This window comes from Carassius gibelio, chromosome A25 (genome assembly GCF_023724105.1).
Source record: "Carassius gibelio isolate Cgi1373 ecotype wild population from Czech Republic chromosome A25, carGib1.2-hapl.c, whole genome shotgun sequence".
In the NCBI taxonomy this organism is placed as follows: Eukaryota; Metazoa; Chordata; class Actinopteri; order Cypriniformes; family Cyprinidae; genus Carassius; species Carassius gibelio.
Window position 1 is genome coordinate 1845544 of NC_068395.1, and position 26009 is coordinate 1871552.

Consider the following 26009-nt stretch of genomic DNA (forward strand, 5'->3'; position numbering starts at 1 on the left):
GTGTGTGTGTAAGGCCACGAGTGTGTACGTTTGAACACAGTCAATAAAGAAACAAGCTTTTGTCACTGGGGTTTTAATTCCTGCTGATAATCCAGATCACACCCACTGAGAACACCAACAACATGCAGCACAGCAGTGTGTGTGTGTGTGTGTGTGTGTGTGTAGGGATATGCTCTTAACAACATACTTTTACTATACGACCTTAGCTGTATGCAATATACATATACGACTGCACAGTGATATGCCAATAATCAGTATCGGTCGATAAAAGCAATCATCAGGGCCAGTTGTGTCCTGTCAATCAAAAGGGAGTCAGCAATTTGCATGAATAAAATGTTCCATTTGACCAATGTAGGACTGATCAAGCAATCATTTCGTTTGACACTATATGACTCTTCTGGGGTTCTAGCCAGGGTTGCCAGATCCACTGTTTTCCCCTCACCAAAAATTACCATATTTTCCGGACTATAAGTCGCACTTTTATTCATAGTTTGGCTGGTCATGCGACTTATAGTCAGGTGCGACTTATTTATCAAAATTAATTTGACATGAACCGAGAGAAATGAACCAAGAGAAAACAATACCGTCTCCAGCCGCCAGAGGGCGCTCTATGCTGCTCCGTTCTTCTGTAGTCTACACTGAAGACATAGAGCGCCCTCTCGAGGCTGTGGACGGTAATGTTTTCTCTTGGTTCTAAATAAATGCGACTTATCGTCCAGTGCGACTTATATATGTTTTTTTCCTCGTTATGACGTATTTTTAGACTGATGCGGCTTATACTCAGGTGCGACTTATAGTCCGAAAAATACGGTATTTGTAATGCGACTCATGCAACAAGCTTTGTGGTTTGTTACTTCTGAAAAAAACGATAAGTCTCAACTTTCAAATTCTGCAAATTTTTATCACAAAATTCAAACAATAGATGCTGTTTTGGCTCTCCTTAGATTGTGGAGCGCGAGTATTTCCACTTTATTACAAGTTATAGCACAAAATAAATATCAGTGAACATCAGAAGTTGTTGAAAGAGACTGTTCAAGATGTTCAACTGTATTATGTTTCAATTAATGATTCAATTAGAGTATATATATATATATATATATATATATATATATATATATATATATATATATATATATATATATTTGTATCGTTGAGTTTACAGTTTTTAATAATAGCTTGATGTTGATTTTCATTTTTGTTTTTGTTATTTTTATATACAGTATGTGTATATGTCTTTATAGTTATTTTATATTTATTTCAGTTTTAGATGTCATTTGTTAAATGTCAACAGCATATACATACACAGCATTCATAGACTCAAACTATAAAGTGCATGAAGAAACTTCATCTGCTGTAAAACCATTGTTTTTTTATATACTATGATATTATTTTTACATGTTAAATCCCATTTCTCAATAGCATACTTTAATTAGAAAAATAACAATCCCTGCTAAAATAAATAATATTATTGATTTACTAATATTCACTAATTAAATATGGTAAAAAAGTATTATTTGTACTGTGTGTTGTAAATTAATTAATTAATGAAACCTATTTGGAACCAATTCATTTCACGTTTAATTGTCATGAAAATTATGTAAACAATAAAAAATACTTTATGATGTTTTTTATTTATTATACAAATCAATAAATAAAGACAGCATGTTGTACTGAATTCAAATTAGTGCCATTTAAAAAATATATGAAATACAATAAAATAAAAAAATTCATTTCACCTTTAATTGTCATGAAGATAATATTAACCATTAACAGTATTAAAATATGCTTTATTTTCATTATGCAAAATAGAATTGATCAGGATAGACACATTTCTATATATTTTCTAGGACTAATAATTGATTTATAAATATAATTAGTAATTATATTATTATTTATATTCATTAGTTATTATATATTATAGTAATTAAAAATATTAGTATAATTATTAGTAATTATATTATTATTTATATTCATTTGTTATTATATATTATAGTAATAAAATAAATATTAGTAAAATTATTAGTAATTCTATTATTATTTATATTCATTAGTTATTCCATTTTATAGTAATTAAAAATATTAGTAAAATTATTAGCAATTATATTATTATTTATATTCATTTGTTATTATATATTATAGTAATTTAAAAAATATTACTAAAATTATTAGTAATTATAATATTATTTATATTAATTTGTTAGTATATATTATAGTAATTAAAAAAATATTACTAAAATTATTAGTAATTATATTATTATTTATATTCATTTGTTATTATATATTATAGTAATTAAAAAATATTAGTAAAATTATATATAAGTGTTTGACATTTAAAAAGATACTCTTTATTTTAAGTAGGTCGTTTATTCATTTATATTGTAAAATATTAAATAATTATAATTGTATAATTAATTTGACTAAATTAATAGATTAAGTTCACAGCCCCAGTATTATTTTATTAGTGTTGTTGTGATGTTGGAGTGTATTAGGACCTGGGCAATCTCACTCATGCGGATTCAAACACTTCATACAGATTGAACCATCAGATCTCACTTCAAAGCATGTGTGTGTGTGTGTGTGTGTGTGAATACACTATCCCCGAGATCATTTGGTTTCCACATCATATAGCCCACTGCTGTAATATCTGAGCGCAGCTATGATGCTTCTCCAGTGCCGAGAGTGTCCTGTTTGATTCTCATTCACTGGGCATTCTGGGTAATCACAAGCCTTCAGAGCAGCCGCGTATGGGCCAGAGGGACGTGCCAACAGCTAGAAGCCTTGGCCATTCACACACAGTCTCTCTGTTTCACTCCGTGTCTTCTCCTTATGGGTCTGCTATGAGTTAACTGCATGTGTGTGTGTTTGGCCAGCACTGATTTTACTCCAGCCCTAATTACCCGGGGAACGAGAGAAAAGAAAAAACACATCTGAGGTGAAAGAGAGAGAGAAAGACTGAATAAACCACCCATCAAGAGAAAGTTCACCAAAGACGATTGAACTGTGGTGCTACTTTATACAAACTAAAAAATCTCTAAAAATGTACAGAACACCTAATATAACTAATACAAAAAACAGACAGTCTTAATTTACATACTTCAATGAAAATCGTGATAAAACACATATTTTGACTTCTTGAAAAAAAAAAATCAGTATTGTATTACAATGCAAAAAGTGCCATTCATATGTGAAAATTTATTTATTTGGTGTTTTATGTATATATTTATTACATAATTATTTATTCATATTTAATATATATTTATTAAATATTAATTATGCACACAAACTAATTCACATAAAATAGCAATAAATGACTGTATTTTATGTAATGTATTTTTATGTTTTATTTTTTATGTATTTTATGAATGTATTTTAAAAAAGGTAATATTTTGCTAGAAAAAAGGCAGAATTTGAACCAGTTCACTGAAATGTTGTTTATTCCAACACTTATACTGTGTGTGTGTGTGTGTATATATATTATATAAATAAAGTTTTATAAGTAAAACAAAAAATATATACATTTTGATGTTTAAGACTAAGACTAAGACTAAGAAAAATTATATGTTCATATAAATAATAATGAATTATTAAAAAGAACAAATAGTTATTAATACGTTAAAACACATAAATATATAATTACATAACAAATAATTATTAATAAAATACTATTATTGTTTAATATATGTGTGTGTGTATTTTTATTATAACATTAATGTTATATCATTGTATTATATTCAAATACATAATATATATAATTGAAAATGTAATATATATGACCCTGAAGCACAAAAGCAGTGAAAGTCTCTGGGGTATAATTTTAGCAAAAGCCAAAGAAAAAAAAAAAACATTATACTGTATATGTCAAAATTATTGATTTTTCTTTTATGCAAAAAATCATTAGGATATTAGGTAAAGATCATGTTCAATGAAGATATTTAGTAAATTTCCTACCATAAATATATCAAAACTTCAGTTTAGATTAGTAATATGCATTGCTAAGAATTCAACTTTTAAGGTGATTTTCTCACTATTTATATTTTTTTGCATCAAATTGTATCTCGGCCAAATAATGCCAGATCCTAATGTACACATCTCAATTTAGAAAAATTTACACTTAAGACTGATTTTGTTGTCCAGGGTCACTTATATTATTTAAAACACACACACACACACACACACACACCCTGATTCCTAAAACTGAACAGCACTGTGTATAATGTGTTTTGTATTTTTTCCGGTTGAGAGCAACAATACTCGGCTTCACCAGAGGAGGCGCGAGCAGCACAGGAACTACAGGTGTTTGCATCATAATGAAGTCCTGCATCAGTCTGTATAATAGTGATGGTGATCAGGGCGACCCCTGATGCTTCTCTTGGTGTTTAAAGAGGCATCCGAGTGTGTGTCAGCACCAGTCTCAGGAGACGTACACCACTTCAGTCAGAGGCCTGTAAAAGAGCCTCGACTCTCCAGGTGACAGACACCGAGAGAGAGACACTCAGGTCTGCGTTCTCTCATTTAGCTGTGATCACTCGTTCGCCCTCTAAATGATCCAAATCTAATTCAGCCTGTGACTCAGTGCCATTATCCAGTGCAAAAACATAGTGTGATGATCGCTGGTTAACCAGAGAGGATTTCCCTGGAGAGTGTGTGCTGTGTGTTATATAGAGAGCAATGCTTTTTAATAAATGAATGTTTATGTGAGTGACAGGAACAATAAAAAAAAACTCTCGGAGCAATTCACCAAATTCATAATACACACACACACACACACACAGAGGAAAACAAACGCACTAGCTGTGTTCAAAATACCATACACTCAAAGTAAATATGCAGTATAAGATATCCCACAATGCAATGCGCTCAAGCGTTCACTAACAGTGACAAAAGATGCTGAAGCTCATTAAACCAATCAATAGATTTTTATTGTATTTTATTTTATTTGTAACTAATGAAATATCCATATTTGCATAATTTTTTAAATACATATTTATACTTTTATACTTTCAAAATAATACCTGTAAATATTGTTATTATGTAAATTTGATTTATTATTTAATCCGATGTTGTGTAAAAATGCTTTACATTTTCAAATTCTGATGAAAATTTTTTTTTTAAATTATTTTTAATCATAATTTGGGAATATTGAATAATTGTCCAGTTTACAAAACAATATTTACATTTATTTTGATATTTGTTTATATATTATATGCAAACTGTAATCAAAAAATTGATATTATAGAATTATTTATAATATAGAATATTATATATAATACATATTTAATTTTAATAAAGATCATATGTAAATATAAATACACACACACGTACATGCATAAATACTTATATATTTAAATATATATTTATTCTATATAAAATTTATGTATATTTAATGTTTGTTCATTTATTTAACTTGTCATTATTTAACTGTTCATACTGTTTTTTTTATAAATGTATTCATAATATAAATAATATTTATTATTAATAATTATATGTTTATATTATTGTTATTTATAACAATATAATAATACATGTAAATATAGTTATTTTGTTACCTATTTTTCACCATTAATTTATAATAAGAAATCAATTTAAAGTAAAAAAAAAAAAATGCTGAAAAATAATGTGCATATACACTGTTACGTTTTTATGTAAATACTGCACAGTAGTTTCCGTTCAGGATAAATGTCAGAGCGGGAAGAGTAAAACTAATAATCCTAGTGAGAGAGCACAAATATACAACATAAAGCATAAAAGAAAAAAGTGAACTCGGGGAGAACTTGAGTTCAAGGAGAGCAGAGATAAAAGGATCTGATGCTAAAGTCAGACGACGAAAGAAGAGCAAATAGGGATAAAAATGCCAATAACAGAAATAAACAAGGCACACACAAGACGTTCAGTCAAGATCACAACAGTTCAAGTCTCAGCGTGAAGGAAGTCGCTGTATCTCACACCTCATTGGCTGAGCTCTGGCCCAATGGCGTTCAAACAGCCGTTAGCCTCAGGTGATTCTCATTAGCATGATTAATGAGCTCAGCACTTATTAACGACATTCAACCGAATGTACAGCTTGTTAATTCGAAACTCTCTTCTACGAGCAAGAAACCTCGTTTAGACACAAAGGCAGCATTATATCCTTATTAAATATTAAAGATTGCAGCTGTGTGTGATTACTCATTGAAAATGATGAATATAAACAGTCAAGAACATACTAATGTACACAAAAATCAATCTGCACTATGCCCTATTGTGCTGTTCATTTAGTAGCATGTCATCAAACTTTGTTCTCGTTCATTCAACTTTCTGCATCAATGCTAAAAGTGTTGATTAAAGGATTAATGGAATTAAAATCTGACTATTTTACTCGCTTGCATGTGCAATATATTTTTTAGGCTTAAGAATATTGCAATGTAAACACGACAGCACACTAACATCATGCTATGATAAAATCAACTGAATGTGCCGCTAACATCAAACTATTGGAATAGAAATGGTTAGAAATGCACTATTTATTCAGAACGTGTCTGTTCTATGTATTTTGATGCTAATTTGATTAATGCGTCGTTAGTATTCTTGTAAATAGAGCAATTTCGCATTGATACTGGAAATGATCAAATTTGAAAAATTTTGGTATATTTGACTCATCTTTTGCACGTACAACATACTTTTAAGGCATATTTGAATATGTAAACATGACAACATGCTAAGGTGCTACAATACTATAATAATCAATTGAAAGCACTTTTTCTCAAGTAGTTGCTATTCGCTATTAGCAACATGCTAACATCAAACCATTGTAATCAAACGAGAATTGCTTCTTGTGTGCTATTTTTTTGCAATCATTTTGTATTAATGCTTATTAGATCAACATATTTTCCCAAAACTTGTGCACACTTTGTATTTCAAATGTTTATTAGAGTATAACACTGTTAGATTAGCAATATGTAAAGTCTATTAAGAGTTGGTTCTCATGTGTAGAGCTCTTTTGTGAGGCTCCCTATGAAGTGCACTACAAATAACGCTCATATGAGATTTGTCAGCCCAGAGCAGAGCTTGAGAGAAACTACTGGCTATTTGGTATTACCCACAATGCCGTGCTCTCTGGCAGATGCTCATCCGCTTGCAGTGGGTTGGTCAAACATATAACACATCTCTCTCCACACACACACACACACATGCGCACACACACTCTGACAGATACCTCTTTTCAGGGGGGGTTTCTTGACCGGCCGGTTCTTCCTGTAGGTCTGGCAGATGGGCAAAGTCGTCCTGCTCGGCCAAACCGATCGCGAGAGAGAGAACCACCATTTTTCCTTCCCTTCACCAAGAAAAGGACACACAAAACAAAGAAAGAGCAGAAAGAGAGAGCAGTAAAGTGCAGAAAGTAGGAGTCGAGAATGAGAGGAAACAGGAAGGAGAAACTGTTAGTAGGAAGCAGATATTATTCGTGTTAATTTGAGTTTGGGATATCGGCCCGGTTCCTCAGACAGCACTGCACAAATACTGCTTTATGATGTTGTGTTTTACAGCAGCTGGTTCACAAACATGCTCTTATTTTTATGTTTATGTTCTTTAAAGACCTCATTAGATCCTCAAGAAATGCCACATGTGCCATCCTCTAAACTAGAAGGTAATGAAATGTAGATTGTGCATTAACCAGTTGTACACGCGCATATCTGTGTCGATTATATGATGAAACTTTGCAGCTCAAGATATAATGCAGCTTTTCTTAAAGGGACAGTTCACACCAAAAAAAAAAAAAAAAAAACCTGTATGAGTTTTGGAAGTTGTGCTTCAGTAAATGATCATTTTTGGGTGAACTATGCCTTTAATTAAGGCCTGTTCACACCAAGAAGCAAGAACGATAACTATATGTATATATATCACTTTGTCACTTTGTAAAGAAACACTAATAATGCTCTGTTCTGATTTAAATGTTCTGTTAAAACAAGTAAAATCTTTGTCAGACTTGTATTTTTATCAACGCAAACAGGTATTGCAATTTTGCATTTAAACAATATTCAAATTTCATGTCAGATTTGTATATTATTTAGTATCAGGTTGTACGTTGCTGTAAAGAAAAATAACGTGTTTCGCTGGCGTTCAGGTATGCAAACTGAAACCAGACAACATTGTGTTGCACTCTGTGTGAATAGTTTAGTGAAATACTAATTCTCCAGTCAATTCCCGTCACATTTAGAGCAGCTTTGGTTTGAACAGGCCTGTAAGCACTCAAACTCTCTCTCACACACACACACACACACACACATTGATTTACCGTCTTCTTCACTCAACACATTGTCTGGATCCTCTCTCTGCACCTGTCTCACTCTTTCCCTCTTCACTGGTGTTTTCATCCCTCTCTTTCTCTCTCCAGCCTTAATTGAGGGCCGTTAGAAAGATCTGGACTAATTGTTTCTATTTGAGAGTGCCGTGTGTGTGTGTGTGTGTGTGTGTGTGTGTGGTGTCAGCACTGAGCTGCTGCTTTTTGGGTCACTGCTCACCCTCTATCTCCTCTCCTCTCTTCTCTTCTCTTCTCCTCTTCTCTTCTTCATTTTTCACTCTCTTTACAAAACCTCCTCATCTCTGAGCCTCAATCTCTCTCTAATATCCTGCTCTTAAACTCCTCTTAAACTGATTTTGAAATCTGCCGTCTCTCCCTCCTGATTTGAAAGGAATAGTTCACATGAATTATTAGGTTTATCAGTCACATAATGTTAAAAACTAATATTTAATTTTAGTTTTATACACACACTTGTATTTTAGCATTATTATAATTTTTTTATTATTTAATATTTTGTATTTTACTATTATTTATATACTATTATATATATATATATATATATATATATATATATATATATTAATCTTTTTGATAGGGCTTTATTTTCAATTTGTGTCTTTGGCAGTTTTTTAAATATTACTTTACTACTTAAGTGTAATTTAAGTTTTTATTACATTTAGTTCTTCAAGTTTGACAACATTTCTGTTTAGTTTAATTTAATATTCAATTTATTTCAGCATCATTTTAATTAAAATATTGAAATAGTTTAAAATATGCCTATACATATTTACAATAATTAAGAAGACAAAGTATATAAAATAATTTATATAATTTATTAAATGTGAATATACAGTCTGTTATTCTTTTATATATTTTGCCTGCATCTCAAGTGAATTATTGTCATCTTTAAATACTTAATACTATTAAATGTCATCTTTAGCTAATCTCAAAGAGTATTAAGTTTATATGTTATGCTACTCTATACTATTTTACTTTGATAGTATTTTTCATGTTACTCTTATCATATTGTGACACTCTTTTTTCAGTGGCACAATTTTTTTTCTTAATTAAAACATTTTAGTATTTAGCGTTTTATTTTTAATTCATTAAATACCTTATTTATGAAAATATGTCCAGGCCAAATTTTTAACATCCCTAAGTTGTACATTCTTCGAAATATCTCCCAAAAAATCCAAAGCAGCATACAGGTTTGAAACAACATGAATGTGAAGTTATCAATGCCAGTATTCATTTTCCGATGAGCTATTCCTTTCAGTCCTAACCTTGTCATGTGGTATTATGATCTCTTGTTCTTCACTTCTCCTCCCATCTAAAGTGGTTTAATACTCTTCATCCCTCCCCCTCCACTTCCCCATCTTCCATTTTTCTTCTCTCTCTCGCTGTAAATCCATCCGCTCCTTCATATTCTCCTGGGCTTCCCTCCATTTTGGCACTCTCTGGCTATTTTTACCTTTCAGAATTTAATGGCTGCAAAAAATAGCTCCTGGCTGGTGCGACTACACACTCGCACACATACGACACACACTCGTGCACGCAACAGACAGGAATCATTATTGTCAAGGCAATAAAAGGAGGCACTTTTCCGGTGAGAGCTGGATGGGTGAATGTTTCGGGATGTTCACAGGACTGTCTCTGACCACACACCAACAACCCTCAATTACACCCCACCTCCCCCTTCCTCTCTTTCTTTCTCCGTCCTCCCTTTCTCTGTCTCTATGTCAGACCCAAGGCCGTGTATGTATGTCAATGACATCCCCCTTTAACCAGCGGAGATGCAATATTTAGTCTTCCCAGCATAAGCGGAACAAGGATGTTTTGGGAATTGCATACTTCCATTCTATTTTTTGCAGAATGCATATTGTTCACAATTTGTGAATTCTCTGTATGCATGAAAAATATATATATATTTATATGTACACAGTATGCAAATATCAAGAATTACTGTATTTCAGGATGCAATGCATTTAACTTTACATTTTGAACTCAAAGCAATATTACTTTTTAGTCTCTTTGGCTATTGCATTATTTTAAGTTTTCTGCAGGTAAATCTAATAAAAAAAAATTCCATTTAGCAATAATGGACATGCAAGGACAAATGTTATAGGTCATCTGAGAATTAAATGCATGCAGAAAATCTGCATCTATACTGTACAGCATCAATAGTAACAGTAGTATGGTAGCATGCATTTCTAAACTTGGACTCAGACTCGATTTTCCCACTTTCTTATTTCTGTCTCTGTCCTGGGGTAACAATCAATTTTGAGAGAAATGATTCGGAGGACAGAAAATCAATGCTTCAGGGTTAATGTGAATCTGTAGCGAAGACTTTCACCTCAACACCTGGCTGCAAACAAACTGTGGAAACACACACGTACGGTATAACCAAACATAAACATTTAATGGAATAGTTCATCCAAAAATGATGAAAATCATAATGTTACAAAACCCTGTGGCAGACGTTCTTAACAGAAATGTAACAATTTGATTTGTATGCAGCTTTTTCCTGAGCTCGATTAAGAGGATTAAGAGCAGAATGAAGAATACATATCAAACATAAGATGTGCATCTGAAATATGAGCATGTAAATATCATGTGGCACGAGTTAATGGCATTTGTTGAAAATATCCACAGCCTTTCACTAGAAAGTCTTTTTCAAACCTGTCATAAAAAGCTGTTGACCTGGCAGCGTGTGAAGACACCTAGCTATTCATCACTGAATCACTGTGATTAAATGTGAAAATAACAGGCTTTCTCTCACACCGACCCCATTCGGGAAAGCATCTATTTTAATTCAATTAACTGCGTCACAACAGAGCCAAACGTCGCGCATGCACAACTGAGGCAAGCTTACAAATTCAACCGTGTTACATCACTTGAGAACCATGAAATCCATCAATCATGCCGATTTGCTGCGAGTTCACGTGTGGATAATCTTGGGAAATTAGATGATGTTCAGTCGCGTTAATTGTTTGTCATTTGAGCTGAGACCTGCCCTCCTTTCCTCCACAGTTCACGCGGTGGCAGGCAAAGAGATTTACCGAGACACTGTCATATAAACCCAGCCTTTTGAAGACATGTGCTATGTTTGGTTGATAGTCGGCAGTCCCGTTTGCTCAAGAAGTCACGGCTGTTTTAGGGCATTATGTTTTGCAGACTTCGAATAAACGGAGTATGAATGTAACGATGGCTATGGATGTGGTGGACTCAAAAATATAATATTTTGCCTTTAGCTCAAGTGGTAGAGCATTGCGTTATCAAGCACAAGGTTGGGGGTTCGATTCCCCGGGAACACATGATCGGTAAAAATTGATAGCCTGAATGCACTGTAAGTCGCTTTGGATAAAAGCGTCTGCTAAATGCATAAATAAATGTACTCACTTTCATGTCATTCTAAACCCCATATGATGTTTTTTCCTCCATGAAACACAAAATCAGAATATCAGTGAGCTTCTTTTCCATAAAATGAAGTCATACAGTGACCTATAAATTTTCGAAGACTACAAAAAAGCACCCTAAAAGAAGTGATCCACAATATTTCAAGTCTTTAGAAGTTTTAATATGACTTCAGAAGACTTTGAATGTAGTGTAGAAGTTGTATGGACTATTTTTATGGTGTTGTGAAAGACGTTTGAACAATTTTTGGAATTACAGTACATGAAAAAACTAAATTATTATTTTGGAGTGAACGGCCCCTTTAAACGCAGAAGAAACACATTAAACATTCATGAAAACACTCACGCATCGGCAAACACATGCCCAAACAAAAACACATGTGCTGACACACATATTTAAAATTTGTCCTGGTACCATATCTCCAGCGGTCCCCTGAGGTCCTAAAATGTGACATATTTAAACCAGCTGAGGCAGGCGCACACAAAGCAATGTTGAGCCATATAAAACAGAACATCACAAAACATCAGATCAGTGCAGAGTGCTGAGGGAAATGGGGAGATATTGTGCTGCAGGGCTGAAATATAGTGTGACAGAATGAACGGCGGTCTGGAGACAGACAGGTGTAGAGAAAGAGAGACAGAGGTGCATGAACAGAGGCAAGGACAAACAAGAAGAGGCACGCCGATCGTTTTCACTTTTATTAGCTCTATTATTACCAATACTAAAACAGGGCTAGTATTTATAAGGCATCCCAGAGAATGAGTTATTTCTCAAATAATGCACAAGCTCTCATACAAATGTGAAAAGAATTGTACCTTTAGGTTCAACCAAAAAATGAATGATCTATTTTGTGGAATACAAAGTAAGATGTTTTGAAGAATTATGATTTATCATTGTTCTTTTCCTTTTCCGATATAAATTAATGATGTTGTACACTTTTTAGCTTTAAAAAGGACAGAAAGCAACATAAAAGTAGTCCATATGACTTGTGTGCTATATATGAAGTCTCTATACAAAGAATGGACTTAAATTTAAATAATTATTTGAAATATGTGAGACATGTCTTGATATGGTATATTTGAATACAAGAATGCAAATGAAATTTCAGAGTTGTAACAAACCTTTGACTAACATATATTTAGTCTGCACCTGACACAAAGTTATAATTTCGCTTCCAAATATTTGGAAAACGGCATAAAAATAAAACAGATTTGGAAAACAGTGCAAGCTGTTAGGAATAAAAGTTAGGATTGCATGCAAATACAGGAAGACACACCCACACAGGAATGCACTTACACGAAGGATTTAACATCCAGGCCTCGTCTCTTTATCTGACCCATCATGTGATCCACGCTGCCAGCGTTCCCAAGGGAGGCCCGCCCCCCGGCAACTCCCGACTTATAGCATGATGCTCCGCCCCCTGTCAGTCCGCCCCTGGAGTTCCTTGAGCTAGCCCCGCCTCCTCCACCAGGCTCCGCCCCTCCGCAACCTGGCTGGGTGTGCAACTGACCCAGACTCTGGGAAATGGGTGGCCTACTGGCCAAACTTGGCGCCGGAGCCTGGATCAATGGTTGCTGGAGGCTCTGCTGACGCAGCAATGTGCGGGGCCGAGGCGTCGCCCCTGTTGACGGGATGTTATCCAAAGTTTCGTCCGAGGAGAGGGCATGGTCAGACAAACTGTGTGGGCAGAGCAGAAGGGAGGGCAAGGAGCGAGACGAAGAAGGGCGGGAGCGACAGAGCGAGGGGCGAGGAAGGAGGAGGAGAGAAGGTGGGACAAGAAGAAAAGGGCGGGGACGAGAAGAAGCATCCGAGGAGGATTTGGAAGGGGTCAGAGGAGGAGCAGGGGACACAGATGGGCATAGAGGAAGAGGAGACGACAGGTTGAAAGGAAAGAGTTTGGAATCCGGGTGAAGGAGAGTCAGGGAGTCGGACGAAGACAGGAGAGGAGATAATGGAGACATAGAGGAGAACGAGAGGTTCAGGAAAGGATGGGGGCAGACCGAAACAGCCAGAGAGGAAAAGATGGTGTCGTCAGAAGGAGAAGGGGGCAGAGGTGCAGGAGGAGGAGGCGGGCGAGACGTAGGTGGGGAGAGAAGAAGAAGGAGAAAACAGGAGAGAAGCATCAAACAGAGGCAGTAGCCAATGTAACACAGGTAGCAGAAGAGACCACAGCCGCCCTGGTCTGCATGAGCCTGCAAATGTGCGTGCGGGTGTCCGTGTCCGTTCCCGGCCCGAGTGAGACTGCCTTGAGCCGACGGCGAGCGGTGAGCATGCGTGTGCGTCTGGGAGGAATGTGCGGCCTGTTTGCGGGTCGCTCCCGTGCGTGTAAGACTGGATCGCGGCGTGTGTCGGGTCTGCCCTGAACGACCGTGCGCATGTGTGTGCCGCGGCGTGTGTGGCGTCAGTCGCCCACCACCCGTTCTTCCAGGAGACTGTTTTTTGGTCTGTTGAGAGCCTCCCATCTCTATCTAATCTTCACGCATCCTTCTCCTCCCTTTCTCCTCTTAACTTTGCCCGTGGTTACTTGCGACTCTCGTTTTAAGTAACACCACGGTCCCCTGTGTCCGTTCAGCAGCCAACCAACTACTCTGGCTCATCCGTCATTCTTCTGTCCTCTCCTCCCCTCCCTTCGCGATTACATCCCTCTGTTTCTCTCATTAGCCCTGTTTCAATCTGATCTCAAAACTGTGTCAAATTCACCTCGGAAACTTCACTAAGAGTTTCACCTGAGCTGCAAACATGATTCCTGTAAAAACCCTCTGGCTATTCTGTCCAATCCCAGCAGTCCCAAACTCTCAGACAAAATGTGCAAAGACTGTACCTTTAGGGTACAACAACTTCTTAAAGCAAGGTACTGCTCCTGGAGGGCCACTGTTAAGGCATACTAGAAACTCAAGCTAGGTGTATTGGGGCAAGTTAGAGCTGAACTCTAAGGGCAGATTTTGGCACCCTTTCCTAACAGGGATATCTTTGAACTTTATTTACCCTTAGGTTAATACTATTACATAAGACTACAAGATAGGTGACACATGTCAAGTTGATGTACCCCTAAAGATAACATTTTTTGCTATTTTTATTCTGACAGTGCCTGTCAGTGAACAATTTAAAGAAGTTTTTTAAAGCTGAATTTAATACACAGTTTATGGGACATACATAAACTTGCTCCAGTGGAGGAAAACCATCCTGATATTAAAATCAGCATGAAAAGGCATTGACATCCCATTTTAATTCTGTAATGTGACATGCTTTTATATGAAACGGGATATTTAATGAGAAAAAGCTGTCTTCAAAAAAATGTCTCGCACAAGTGATTTTGGTCGCAAAACACAGACACATTTGAGAATTTCTCACTTTCACTTCACAGAAGATATTTTTAATGGATCTGCCACGTAATGAAGAGCAAAGGATGCACATAAAGTGTGTAATTAATGCTTTCTACATGAAACCTTAAGTGCTTTATTTTACAGTGCTGTTCCAAGTGTGCATACTATGTACTTACTGTATTATACTAATTACAATAATTGGGTAATAACTTGGTACTAACCCTTAACCTGTATTACATGCAACAGTAGTCTAAAACAATATTCAGTATATATGTATCATTATATATACATATATCATCCTTTACAGTAGAAGCAGGAACATGTATTAATTAAATAAACAGGGCCAAATTTAATTTCATGGTGACATTAATGTGTTGGCATGGGTCTACAGGTAGTTGCCCGTAGGTAGTTGCCAGACAGACACCAGGGGGCAAAAAAAAGTATAGTGGAGAACAAGATGTAGGCAAGAAAGATAGACAGAGGAAGAGAGGGACCATAAAAAAGGGGTGTGAGACACAAACACAAGAGACAGACACATATAGCTGCCTGAAAATAGAATCCAATTACTGACGGAGAAAAATGGAGGGCGTGTTGAGAGAGAGAACGAGAGAAGAACGAGGACTGGTGGTTTGGATGGAGTGTGAGAAGAGAGATGTGAGATGAAGAGAGAATATGTGAGGTGCTGGAGGAGAGGAGGTGATAGCGAAGGGTGTGAAGAAAACTTAAATTGAGCCCCCTGTGTGTATGTGTGTGCAACACTTGCAGCTCTAGGTTTGTTTTGCTTTGGTGGGGTTGTGTTTCGGAGGTCTGGTTCCTCATTCATGTCTCGTCTATCTCATTTATTTATTCTCTTGGTGTGTTTTAATAATTAGTCTTGTTATAGTCAACATGAAATCAAAATTATCCTAACTTACTTGCTAAGTGTGTTGCTAGTATTATTTTGCACAGTTGATTAAATTCTGTTATTTAATAGCTGTTTTTCACATTCCTGTTCACAAATCTGATGGATAAAATAACTAATATGGAAATAAATAAATATATAAAATACATTTATTTTAAACTTTTAAAACATGCATTACATGATGTACTTTAAGGGCCAAGAAAATACATTTCAAATCATAAAATAATAGTTTTTTCTTCTTGTAAAATATATGTAGGCAGTATAAATTTATTTATATTGCCAATAATATACAAAAATATATTGTGAAATATATTTACAATACATTAAGCATGGCTTCATTAAATGCTCTTCAAATATTAAAGAATGTATTTTTAAACCATTAAAGACCACGTTGCAATAAATAGACAATATAAATGTATTAAGATGTACAATAAACAAAAGTGGACCAAATACTGTATATATATATATATATATATATATATATATATATATATATATATATAATATAAAGACAAACTGTGCTGTAAACTAAATGGATTAATTAGATATGTTTTTGAAATATAAAAAAATATATATATTTCTTGTAAATCTTAAAATATATGCTAAAATTGAAGGGTAGGAAAACAGGTCAAAAAAGGCATTTCTTTTCGACTTTAAATATGCAGCTTTTAGTTACACTGTAAAAGCTTTATTCACAGTTGTCCTTGTTGTTTTCTTGAGTCCGTGTATGTCCAGTCATGTTTTTTGGATCGTTGTTTATGTAGGCCATGTCTCAAATGCCGACCTCAGCCTTTGCTGTCCTCACTTAAAAGAGAAAAATGATCATGGTGCTCATAAAACCCCTCCTAAATCTACTGCTACAGAGGGACACGCTGTGGTCTCGTGGACTTCATGGACACATGCAAAAGTCAGCATGAGTGGATCATTTAGGAAAGGGCCACAGCTTTGTTTTGTAAAACTGTCTGGTTTCTCCCAAATTATAATATTTCCTCCACTCCCAGCCTTTTGCTTCACACTGCTGACAGATTACGATTCACTGAAATATTAAGCTTGTTTATGGGACGTTTAGTGCATTAATATTTTGTGCGACACGGTTTCACTTGCCAGCGATTAAAGATGGAAAATTTGTGTTTAATATCCTCCAGCTATCACTCATCTCTCTGAAACGGCTTCTATAAAACTTTAACCGTGTGCTGACAGCTTTGAAATATCTGATGTTCAGAAACTCAAATGATGGAAATCTGTCATTGCAACATAACATTTTCTCATCAGTTTATTACAGCTTACTGGAATACTTGATTCTGATTAACTCTCAATTATAGTAACATGGGACTTTCAGCAGTCGAATATACTGTGCGTATGATGGATGTGAGCTTCAAGTATCATAATGTAGATTCTTACTCCTTCCAAAATACAACAATATCAAGATTTCATCAAAAAAACAAACAAACGAACGTAATATTGTGAAATATGATCTAAATCTAACATTAACAAAAATACGTATAATAACATATAATAGAAAAATTACTGTTTTCTATTGTAATATACTGTAAAATGTTATACATTTCTTTGAAGTAAAGCTGGATTTTACAGTATTCAGTGTCACAGAAACATTTATTATTATGAAAACCGCTGAGAAAATATGAATATCTTCTTAAAACTCAATAAAACATTGATATTTCCCGTCCATTTGTTTGCCGTATAATACGCCAGATTGTTCAATCAGCCGGTCTTTATCGCAAAATAACCCCCTTTAGGCCGATACAAGAGCCTTCGGCTTTCAGATTATATTTATTATCCATCTCATATCGTATTTGCAGACTGAATCAGGTGCATGATATCACCAGTTATGCCGCCTTTTGAGTCATTGCTGTGGCTGCTGTGTTTTATAATGGACTGAAATGAGCTATCGCCGCTTCGTGAGTGTTTCTAAGTGTGTGTGAGTCAGACGTACGGATCCTGCTATTATTAGACTGCAGGGCGGCCTTAAATCTCAGCACAGCGCAGACCCACACAAAGGCATTTTTTACTTTCTTAAACATCTCACACACACACACATCACATCTCTCTTTCTCGTCCCCTGTGGGCTCGACTCACTTGCCGTTCTTGAAGTCTCCTGAATGCAGGCGGCTTTGTACCGTCTGCCATCTGCCGGCTTTAATGCCTCCCGTCATCATGCTCCTCACGCTGTCGCTGCGTGACGGCCCCCCTCCGTCCCCCAATCCACCCCCCATGGCCCCTTTCTGGCCCCTGGGCACCGTCCCACTGAGGGAGCCGCCAGAAAGAGAGCCGGAAGGAACGAGAGAAAAGGAAAAAGACAAACATTGGGAGAGAAGAAATGGTTACAGGTTTGGATAATTATCATTTCTCCCATGAGAGTGTTGCATGTGTGACCTCACAGCGAACTACACGACTACCTGCTAACACAAGTCACCCTGGGATTCACCAAGTGCAGATTCTCCTCTAGGGGGCGCAACAGAGACTAGTTTTATCATTTCTCAATTTCACATCATTTCACATTTAAGTGAACAGTCCTTAAAAGAACCATTTTTATTAATTATTTAATAATCTGAAGTACCTTTGTGCAATGGAATGGTTGGATAGATGTTAAAGGTTCTGCATGAAACCATAGAAGCCAATAAAGAACCTTTTATTTTTAAGGGTTCTTTATGGGCATCGAAGGTTCCGTGAAGCGCCTTTAACATCCATGGAACATGGAATCTTTTTTTCTGTGGAATACAAACACTTTTGGAATCTTTATTTTTAAGAGTGGAGAAGAAACATTTTTTTTTTTAAATTTTAAGCATCTAAATAAAGTTTTCCCACTATACACTCTTAAAAATATCGGCTCCAAAAGCATGTAAAAAAAAAAAAAAAAAAAAGCCATAGAATAAACTAAGAGCAATTGTTTTCTTATTTTTTTATATTTACCAGGGATGCACCTTTCGGCAGACAACAATATCACAATATTTATTTTCATGTTATGGCCCTATATTAGGTTGTATAATTATAATCGACTGTTTTGAATGCTACAAGTAAATGTATGCATCGCAACATTATTATGTACAGTAGGAAAAATGGTTATTAATTTTAAGATTTGCTAGAGATTAGATTTTAATTACTAAATTATTAGTATAATTAATAATGTTAGACAATGAAGACAAAGTGAAAAAGGTGAAATGAGTTTGCATGATTAAATATACAAAAGCAGCTAATAATAAATATTTAAATTTTAATTTATAATACAAAAATATATTTTTTTAAATCTCTAATATTAGCCAAAATATATTATGCATCCGGAAATACAATCAAATAAGTTATTGTTACAAAAAGGATCACAATATAATTGATATATGAACTGTTTTAATATATAGATATAAAGAGGCTCTAAAGGATAAATCAAGATTAAATGCTACAAATTGTCTGTTCCAGGTCGGTTTTGTTTCAATCTGTGTCCTCATATAGCAGAGCTTCAGTGCAGCGGTCTGCAAACACCCCACACCGTTAAATCCAGCAGGTGCTCACCGGTCGAGAGCCGGGAAAATTGAATCACCTGAGCCTCCGCAGCTAACATGTTAATTTCATTTTTCATTTTCTGGACGAGCCGCCCCATCTGACCCCCTCTGTGCATCTGCTGCTGGATGCTTTGATGGACAAGCGTGTTTAAACCCTTTCGCTCTTTATGGGAAGAGGTGGGTGAAACCTGTCTGGATTAGGCCGGCGAGGGTTTACCGCTGAAGAATCAGGAAGGTGAGAGGGACACATTGAGCCCGAGGAAGGTGAGAGGCAGAGAGCACAGAGCCAAAACAACAGTGTGTCAAAACAATGTGAAACTGTAACGGTCAACCCTCAACGACAAGGAGGGATAAACACCACTGATGCAGGGTTTGTTTGTTTGTTTACTGTTATTGTTGCTGTTTGCTGGACACCTGAAGGTGGGTGGGGGGGGGGGTGAAAGGGTTAAGGGAATAAGCTAAGAAGAGAAAGCAGGGCTTTGGGGAGTGAGGGATCTGTAATGTCCAATTTTTGCACTTTTGGTAAAACTTAATGGATTTGAAGAAGAATATCACATCTGGTGTGGAATTTATATATCTGGCTATAACCGTGCCATACATTAATAATGTCCCTTACGTCAATCTGGCATTAAAGAATAAAATCTGCATAATGACTTTCATTCATATTGCGAGCTTAAACACGAAATGTGCAATTTCCGCAATACGAGCGACGCCGCACAAATAAATCAGCTGATTGTAATTCCGCTTGGTGTCACTAGGGGAGCCGATACCATTCAAACAATTAAAAATCATTTATGTTAACTGAGATAAAGCTGAAATAAAAAATGTATATAAATACTCTATGAAAAACTTTAACTTAAACAATATCCAAATGAATATGTGAAGGAAATTATAATAAATAAATAAAACATATGAAATATAAAAGAAAATTAGGTACTAAAATCTAAATAGAAATAAAAATGTATCAAGTGACAATAGCACATAACGAACTAAAATGAAAATGGAAAATATATAAAAAAAATAAATTCAAAATTTTAATAAATACTGTAATAGCTTAATCTGTATGTATATATATATATTTATTATAAATAAAATATATATATAATAAATAAATATGTTTACGTTTAATAAATATAATAAATAATACATTTTAATATATTATAGCTTAAAATATAATTTGATTTAAGGAAAGATAAAATATTTAAATATCTTAATTATATATAATTGATGCTTTATAATTCATATAAAAATAAGTATATTTATCTATAACTCACTGCACACCAAAACATAATTAGATGCAAACGGATGAAAGTTATTTCTCTGCATCAGCAAAAAAAAAAAAAAAAAAAGATGTATAGTTTTTAATTTGCTTCTCATTCATTTCTGTAAACAAAACTAAAATGCAATATTCATGTTATAGACCATATGAAGCATTTTTAGGAAAACCTATTCCGGCTTTTGCACATAAACGGCACGTAAAAAACAAAGCAAACAATGCTTGCTCACTTTATATGTCAGTCAGACAGTGGTTTCCTGTCTAAGTGGGCGGCTCTAGACTAGTTAAAGGTCTGGTAACACAGATGAAGGGTGTGACTGCGGAGGGTTTGCTGTGAGCGGTGTCTCTTACTCTTACTCACTTGAGTGTGAGGCGTGGATCTCCGTAAGGGGCATAGGGAGAAATGTTTAGTACAAACTCCTTGGGCGGGTATGAGCTCCAGCGCTGCTGTACTGAACTGCTGTCATTGTTATTCCAAAAGTCTCTGTCTAAATCACTGAAGAGACACACACATACATGTCAGTAGAGCATCAGCCATCTTTCCTCCATCAGTCTACACACAGACGGTCTCCGGGCGTCTCCTTATCCGGGACAAGAAGTGGTTAAAAAAGGAAGAGGAGGGGAATACGCCACGGTGCACAGACAGTGTTACGAGCAAAAAGGGAAATAAAAACAGAGCGAATGCATCCATAAAGCAGCCAGATTATACTGTGCATTCATCAGACTGATCAAAATCAGGAGAGAAAGAGAGAGATCATCACACTTGAACAAAAATACATTATTAAACATCATAAAACCAACATTAGATGCTCTTTTTGGTGAAAAATAAATAAATATCAAGGGTGGAGAGAAACATGAAGGCTCAGAGGAACCTGATATTGGGGAAAAGATCTCATCAAGTTATAATTTCAACAACAGCTTTTAAAAAAAAGCCATTTTCAGTGAAGAAATACCTTTTCCAGAAGCACCTGCAAGCTTCAAATCCAAAGTAATCATTAGCACACAACAAATGCGCGACATCACACCAACTTTTACCAGCGCATTCGTCCCTGAGAATAACCGTCCCGCAAACACAGCAATGCAATGCAAAAAATATTACATTTTATTTCTTAATAACACTTTTTACATCATATGCATCTAGGTAAGGCACATTAGCATCTAAATGAATTAAAACAATGGTCATTTTAAACACATTTTCGAGACTTTCTTGCTTACTCTGATGGACCGATTAACAAAAACGAAACAAATGTCCCTGCACCTACTTGATGGCTTTTTTCTCTCCTCTTCCTCTTCCTGAATCGGGAGAACTGACGGACTCCACTCCTGGTTTATTCCTCTTCCCCTGAAAGACAGAGAGAAGGATAAAGGAAGTTCATTCCCAGTCTCCTAATTGATCACAAGCTCCGCCTCCAACTTCTGTTCCCGCTCTCCTCCCTGATGCTTCGTTCTGACTGCTCAAATCACACGGTCGGTCCTTAGTCATCGCACACAAGCCTCATATTTAGATGGAAATAGCCAATTTAGGTTTCGGGAGTGTGTGGGAGAGACAGAATGACAGAGAGTGTCTTCAGAGGAGTAGGTGGAGATGTGGAAACCCTTCATAGACGTCAGTGCTGTCCGCCTCTCTGCTCTATAAACCACACGTTACACGAGGTTTGAGACACAGCCCACATTCAGGTTTAATGTTATGAGTTACAGAAGTTATGTTGTCAACTTTTGCATGATGCATGTTATTTCTTTGTGAATGCCACATGGTAACAGCTTCTTATATTTATTCTCAAGCACAACCAACAGATAACATGACTTTACCGTGTATATGTGATGATTAAAAACAGTTGCAAAAAGAAGAGCGAACAGAAAAAAATTCATGTGCATTTAATGTGTTTTAATTTGAAAAATAAATAAATTCATACATTTAAAAAAATATATCTGAAAATGTACCTTCTACTGATTCCTCCATACTGTTTTATAGATACAGTAAAGAAGGTTTTGTCTTACTTTAGTTACTTGCAAGTGAAAAATTACCCATAAAGTATTCAAACGGGGAATCTAAATTGTTTTAATAAATTATTATACTATTTATTGATATTTAGAATTTTATTTTAACTATTATTTATTATTTATTTTATTTTATCTTAGTAATTTTGTTATGTGCATTTGTCATTTTTATTTGATTTTTTATATATATATATTTTGCATTTTAATAATTAATTTAGTTTAGTTCCTATGACAGCATTTCAATTTTTATTATTAATGATTTATTTTATTATTTTTATTATTTTATTTATTATATATATATTTGTCTATTTGTACATACATAATAAAATATAATAATTACATATAAAATATTGTATCTATTTTATGTTTTAGTTTTATTTGATTTCAGCTTCTCTATTCTTTCCTGGTTCATCTTAAACTGGTTCTCATCAGGTTTGATTAAGAAAAAGACATGTTTTGCGGCATTCAGATTTCAAAAGGAGTTTTCTTTCTTTCTTAATGTGTATCTTTGTATCTGACGGTCTCTGAGATAATATGAATAGCAGAGGAGTTTGAGAGTTATTACCAAAGTATGGGGGTGAGATTCATATAATGCCGAGAGGCTTCTGCATTTCTCTCTTTGCAATGCATTATCATTTTATGAGACTTGAAGACATAGTTTAGTCTGTCCTCATATATTTCACCTCATCATCTCAACATCATCTGCATTTGTGCATTTATACTAAATGTATTTAGAAACCACATTTTTACTTTGCAATATGTGTGGTTTTAACTCTGAATCTCATGACTTTAATGTATGCTACGACGGAAAACCAATGGTTAATAATAAACTCAAAACAGTCTGAATAATTTACTCTGGCTTCTACGACTTTCACTTAGGAGCAAAATTCTGCCTTTAAACGTAAAAAAAAAAAAGTGAAATATATCGTGATAATTATCGATATCGAATGATATTAAGATTTTTATCGTGATAATTTTTTTGATATAGAAGCAGTACAGCTATTATAGTGATGCAACACAATTACGAAAGTATTTTAGGAGCATCTCATCAGCGTATCTAAAAGTCTCAAAACCACAAAGAAATGAGAACAAAATCTGCTCTGAAAAATAAACACAGGTACAGTCCGTCATTTTCCTCTCGTCCCATCTGCGCGGTTGACGCGGTGTCAGGTTTGGCAAAGTTAAAACTCCTCAAAGCGAGATGTGTCCCGCAGCAGCGCTCGCTGTCTCATCCCATCTCGTCCCCCGCGCTCCCGTCGGCCGTCGTCTGAGGAGATGACTGCGGTTCTGGCTCTAGTTCGGCTTGTTCTGCCAGAGGCACGGGGCAGATCATGGGGTCAGAGGTCAGGGGTATCATTAGCGCTGGCCGAGAGGAGCGTGCAGCGAAGGGACAGGAGCTTGACACGCTGCCTAATCGTGGTCAGCGATTGGTCGAGGGCTGCGAGGCTACAGGAAACTCCCTGAGCAAGGACAAACTCTTTTTCTGGATGCAACAAACAAACAAATAAAAGTCCTGACTGAATATTGTTTCACATCAGTGAACTATATAATGTGTACCAATTCATCATTATTTAAAATATTTTTATGGTAGTTTCATTATCTTCCTTTGTTGCAATAATAATTTATATCGGACATATTTAATTTTTGTAAAAAAAAAAAAAAAAGAAATTGTAGAAATTCTGATTAAAATTAAAAAAGAAAATAATTATGAACATTTCATAATTGTAATTTGTTTTAATAATAACAATTTAAATACATTTTTACATAATTGAAACTTTTTTTTTTCAAAATCCATTATTTACAAAATCAATTTTTTTTTAATATTCTGTATATACAGAACATTACTGAATATTTTAAAAAGTGAAATATTATTTTTAAGAAATTAATACTTTTCTTATTCTTCAGCAAGAAAGAATTAAATTGATTGAAATTGGCAGTAAATGTATTTATTATGTTGAGAAAGAGATTTTCTGTGCATTAAAGAATCCAGAATAAAAAATGAGTTTCCACAGAAAATGTTATAATAAAAAAAAATAATGTATTCAGTCTTTTTATATTTGATCAAACAAATACAGCCTCGGTGAAAATAAGACTTATTTAAAAATATATATTTTTTTAATTGAATACTACTTTTTATATAACAATAATAATAATAATAATAAAACAATTTCATATATAATAAAAAATAATACAAATTATTTAATAAATATATTTTATAGCATTCATTTTATTACTATTATTTTTATTATTATTTACTTGGTTTTTATAATAAAATAGTTTATATGTGATCTTTTTTATATATTGTTTAATTTGTATAATATTTACACATCTTGCTCCTCTTCATGTTGACTTTAAAGCCGTCTTCTTGCTGATCCAAGCTGGTGTCCCAACTCTAACCATCTTTGACCATCTTGAGTTAGTCCTGATCAATCATCCTGACCATCGTATGTAAAGCTAACGGTAATGAAAAGCTGGTCATCTTCCAAACATCTCAGTCGATCTCAGTCTGATACACTGATTTAAACATAAAAGGACAGTCGAAGAATCACCCAGATGTGCACAGCACACACAACTACACACACATGAGTCAGCCAGCCGGAGGGGACAGCAGCGACACACACACACACACACACACACATTATAATTACTACTGACTAACCCTAGAGAATATATGAGGAGTAGAAGACTGGATGCTCATAAAAAATGAATGGAAAAAATCAGAACACACATAATAGTGTCTGTAGGAATGAAAGCCCTGTCTTACGACTATGAGAATCAAACATTTGGTTAATTTTTGAGAGAAGCAATGACTGTTTTTGTTTTATTTAACTTTACAAATTAGCCGGAGCAACATGATTTTTAATGATATATTTTTTTTATTTTTTATAATTTAATAAAAATGAAACATTATAAAATAATACAAAAAAAATATGTATATGCACCGGACCAACACACCAAATAAAAGCTCGTTCCAGCGTTTTATTTTCCATTGCAGTCTATGGATCTTCAGAGAATCCCATGATAAAGCACACAGTAAAAGCTGTAGCCAAAAGCACCATGCTATCAATTATCCCCACACCACAGTAACACAAGTTCACCTTCAAACACAATCCAACACTCAACTTAGAGCACATGGATCAATAAACCAATTAAAAGAGACACTTAAGACACATCCAGGACATGCACGGACATGTTCAGAGCCACTTACAAACACGTAATGAGCCGTGATGCGTGAACCACGACAAAGACTGAGCACACGTGCAAATACAGACATGTATACGCTCATGTTATGGCTTATATGTAGCAT

The 26009-nt window shown here is 34.9% G+C and overlaps 1 protein-coding gene across 3 annotated transcripts in view; it reads right to left on the reverse strand.

Annotated features, from left to right (window-relative positions):
- LOC127947435 (synaptotagmin-7-like) overlaps positions 1-26009 on the reverse strand; it is a 104748-nt gene that overhangs the window by 14243 nt on the left and 64496 nt on the right. Inside the window, exons 3-5 of one of the 3 annotated variants that reach the window (XM_052544552.1) lie at positions 21967-22046; positions 21066-21200; positions 7193-7309 (exon numbers count right to left, since the gene is read on the reverse strand). In XM_052544552.1, coding sequence (XP_052400512.1) covers positions 7193-7309; positions 21066-21200; positions 21967-22046 — 332 coding nt within the window. Of the gene's footprint in view, positions 1-7192; positions 7310-12985; positions 13367-18010; positions 18114-21065; positions 21201-21966; positions 22047-26009 lie in introns of those variants that run through there. The other 2 variants (XM_052544550.1, XM_052544551.1) reach the window with 2 other exon arrangements.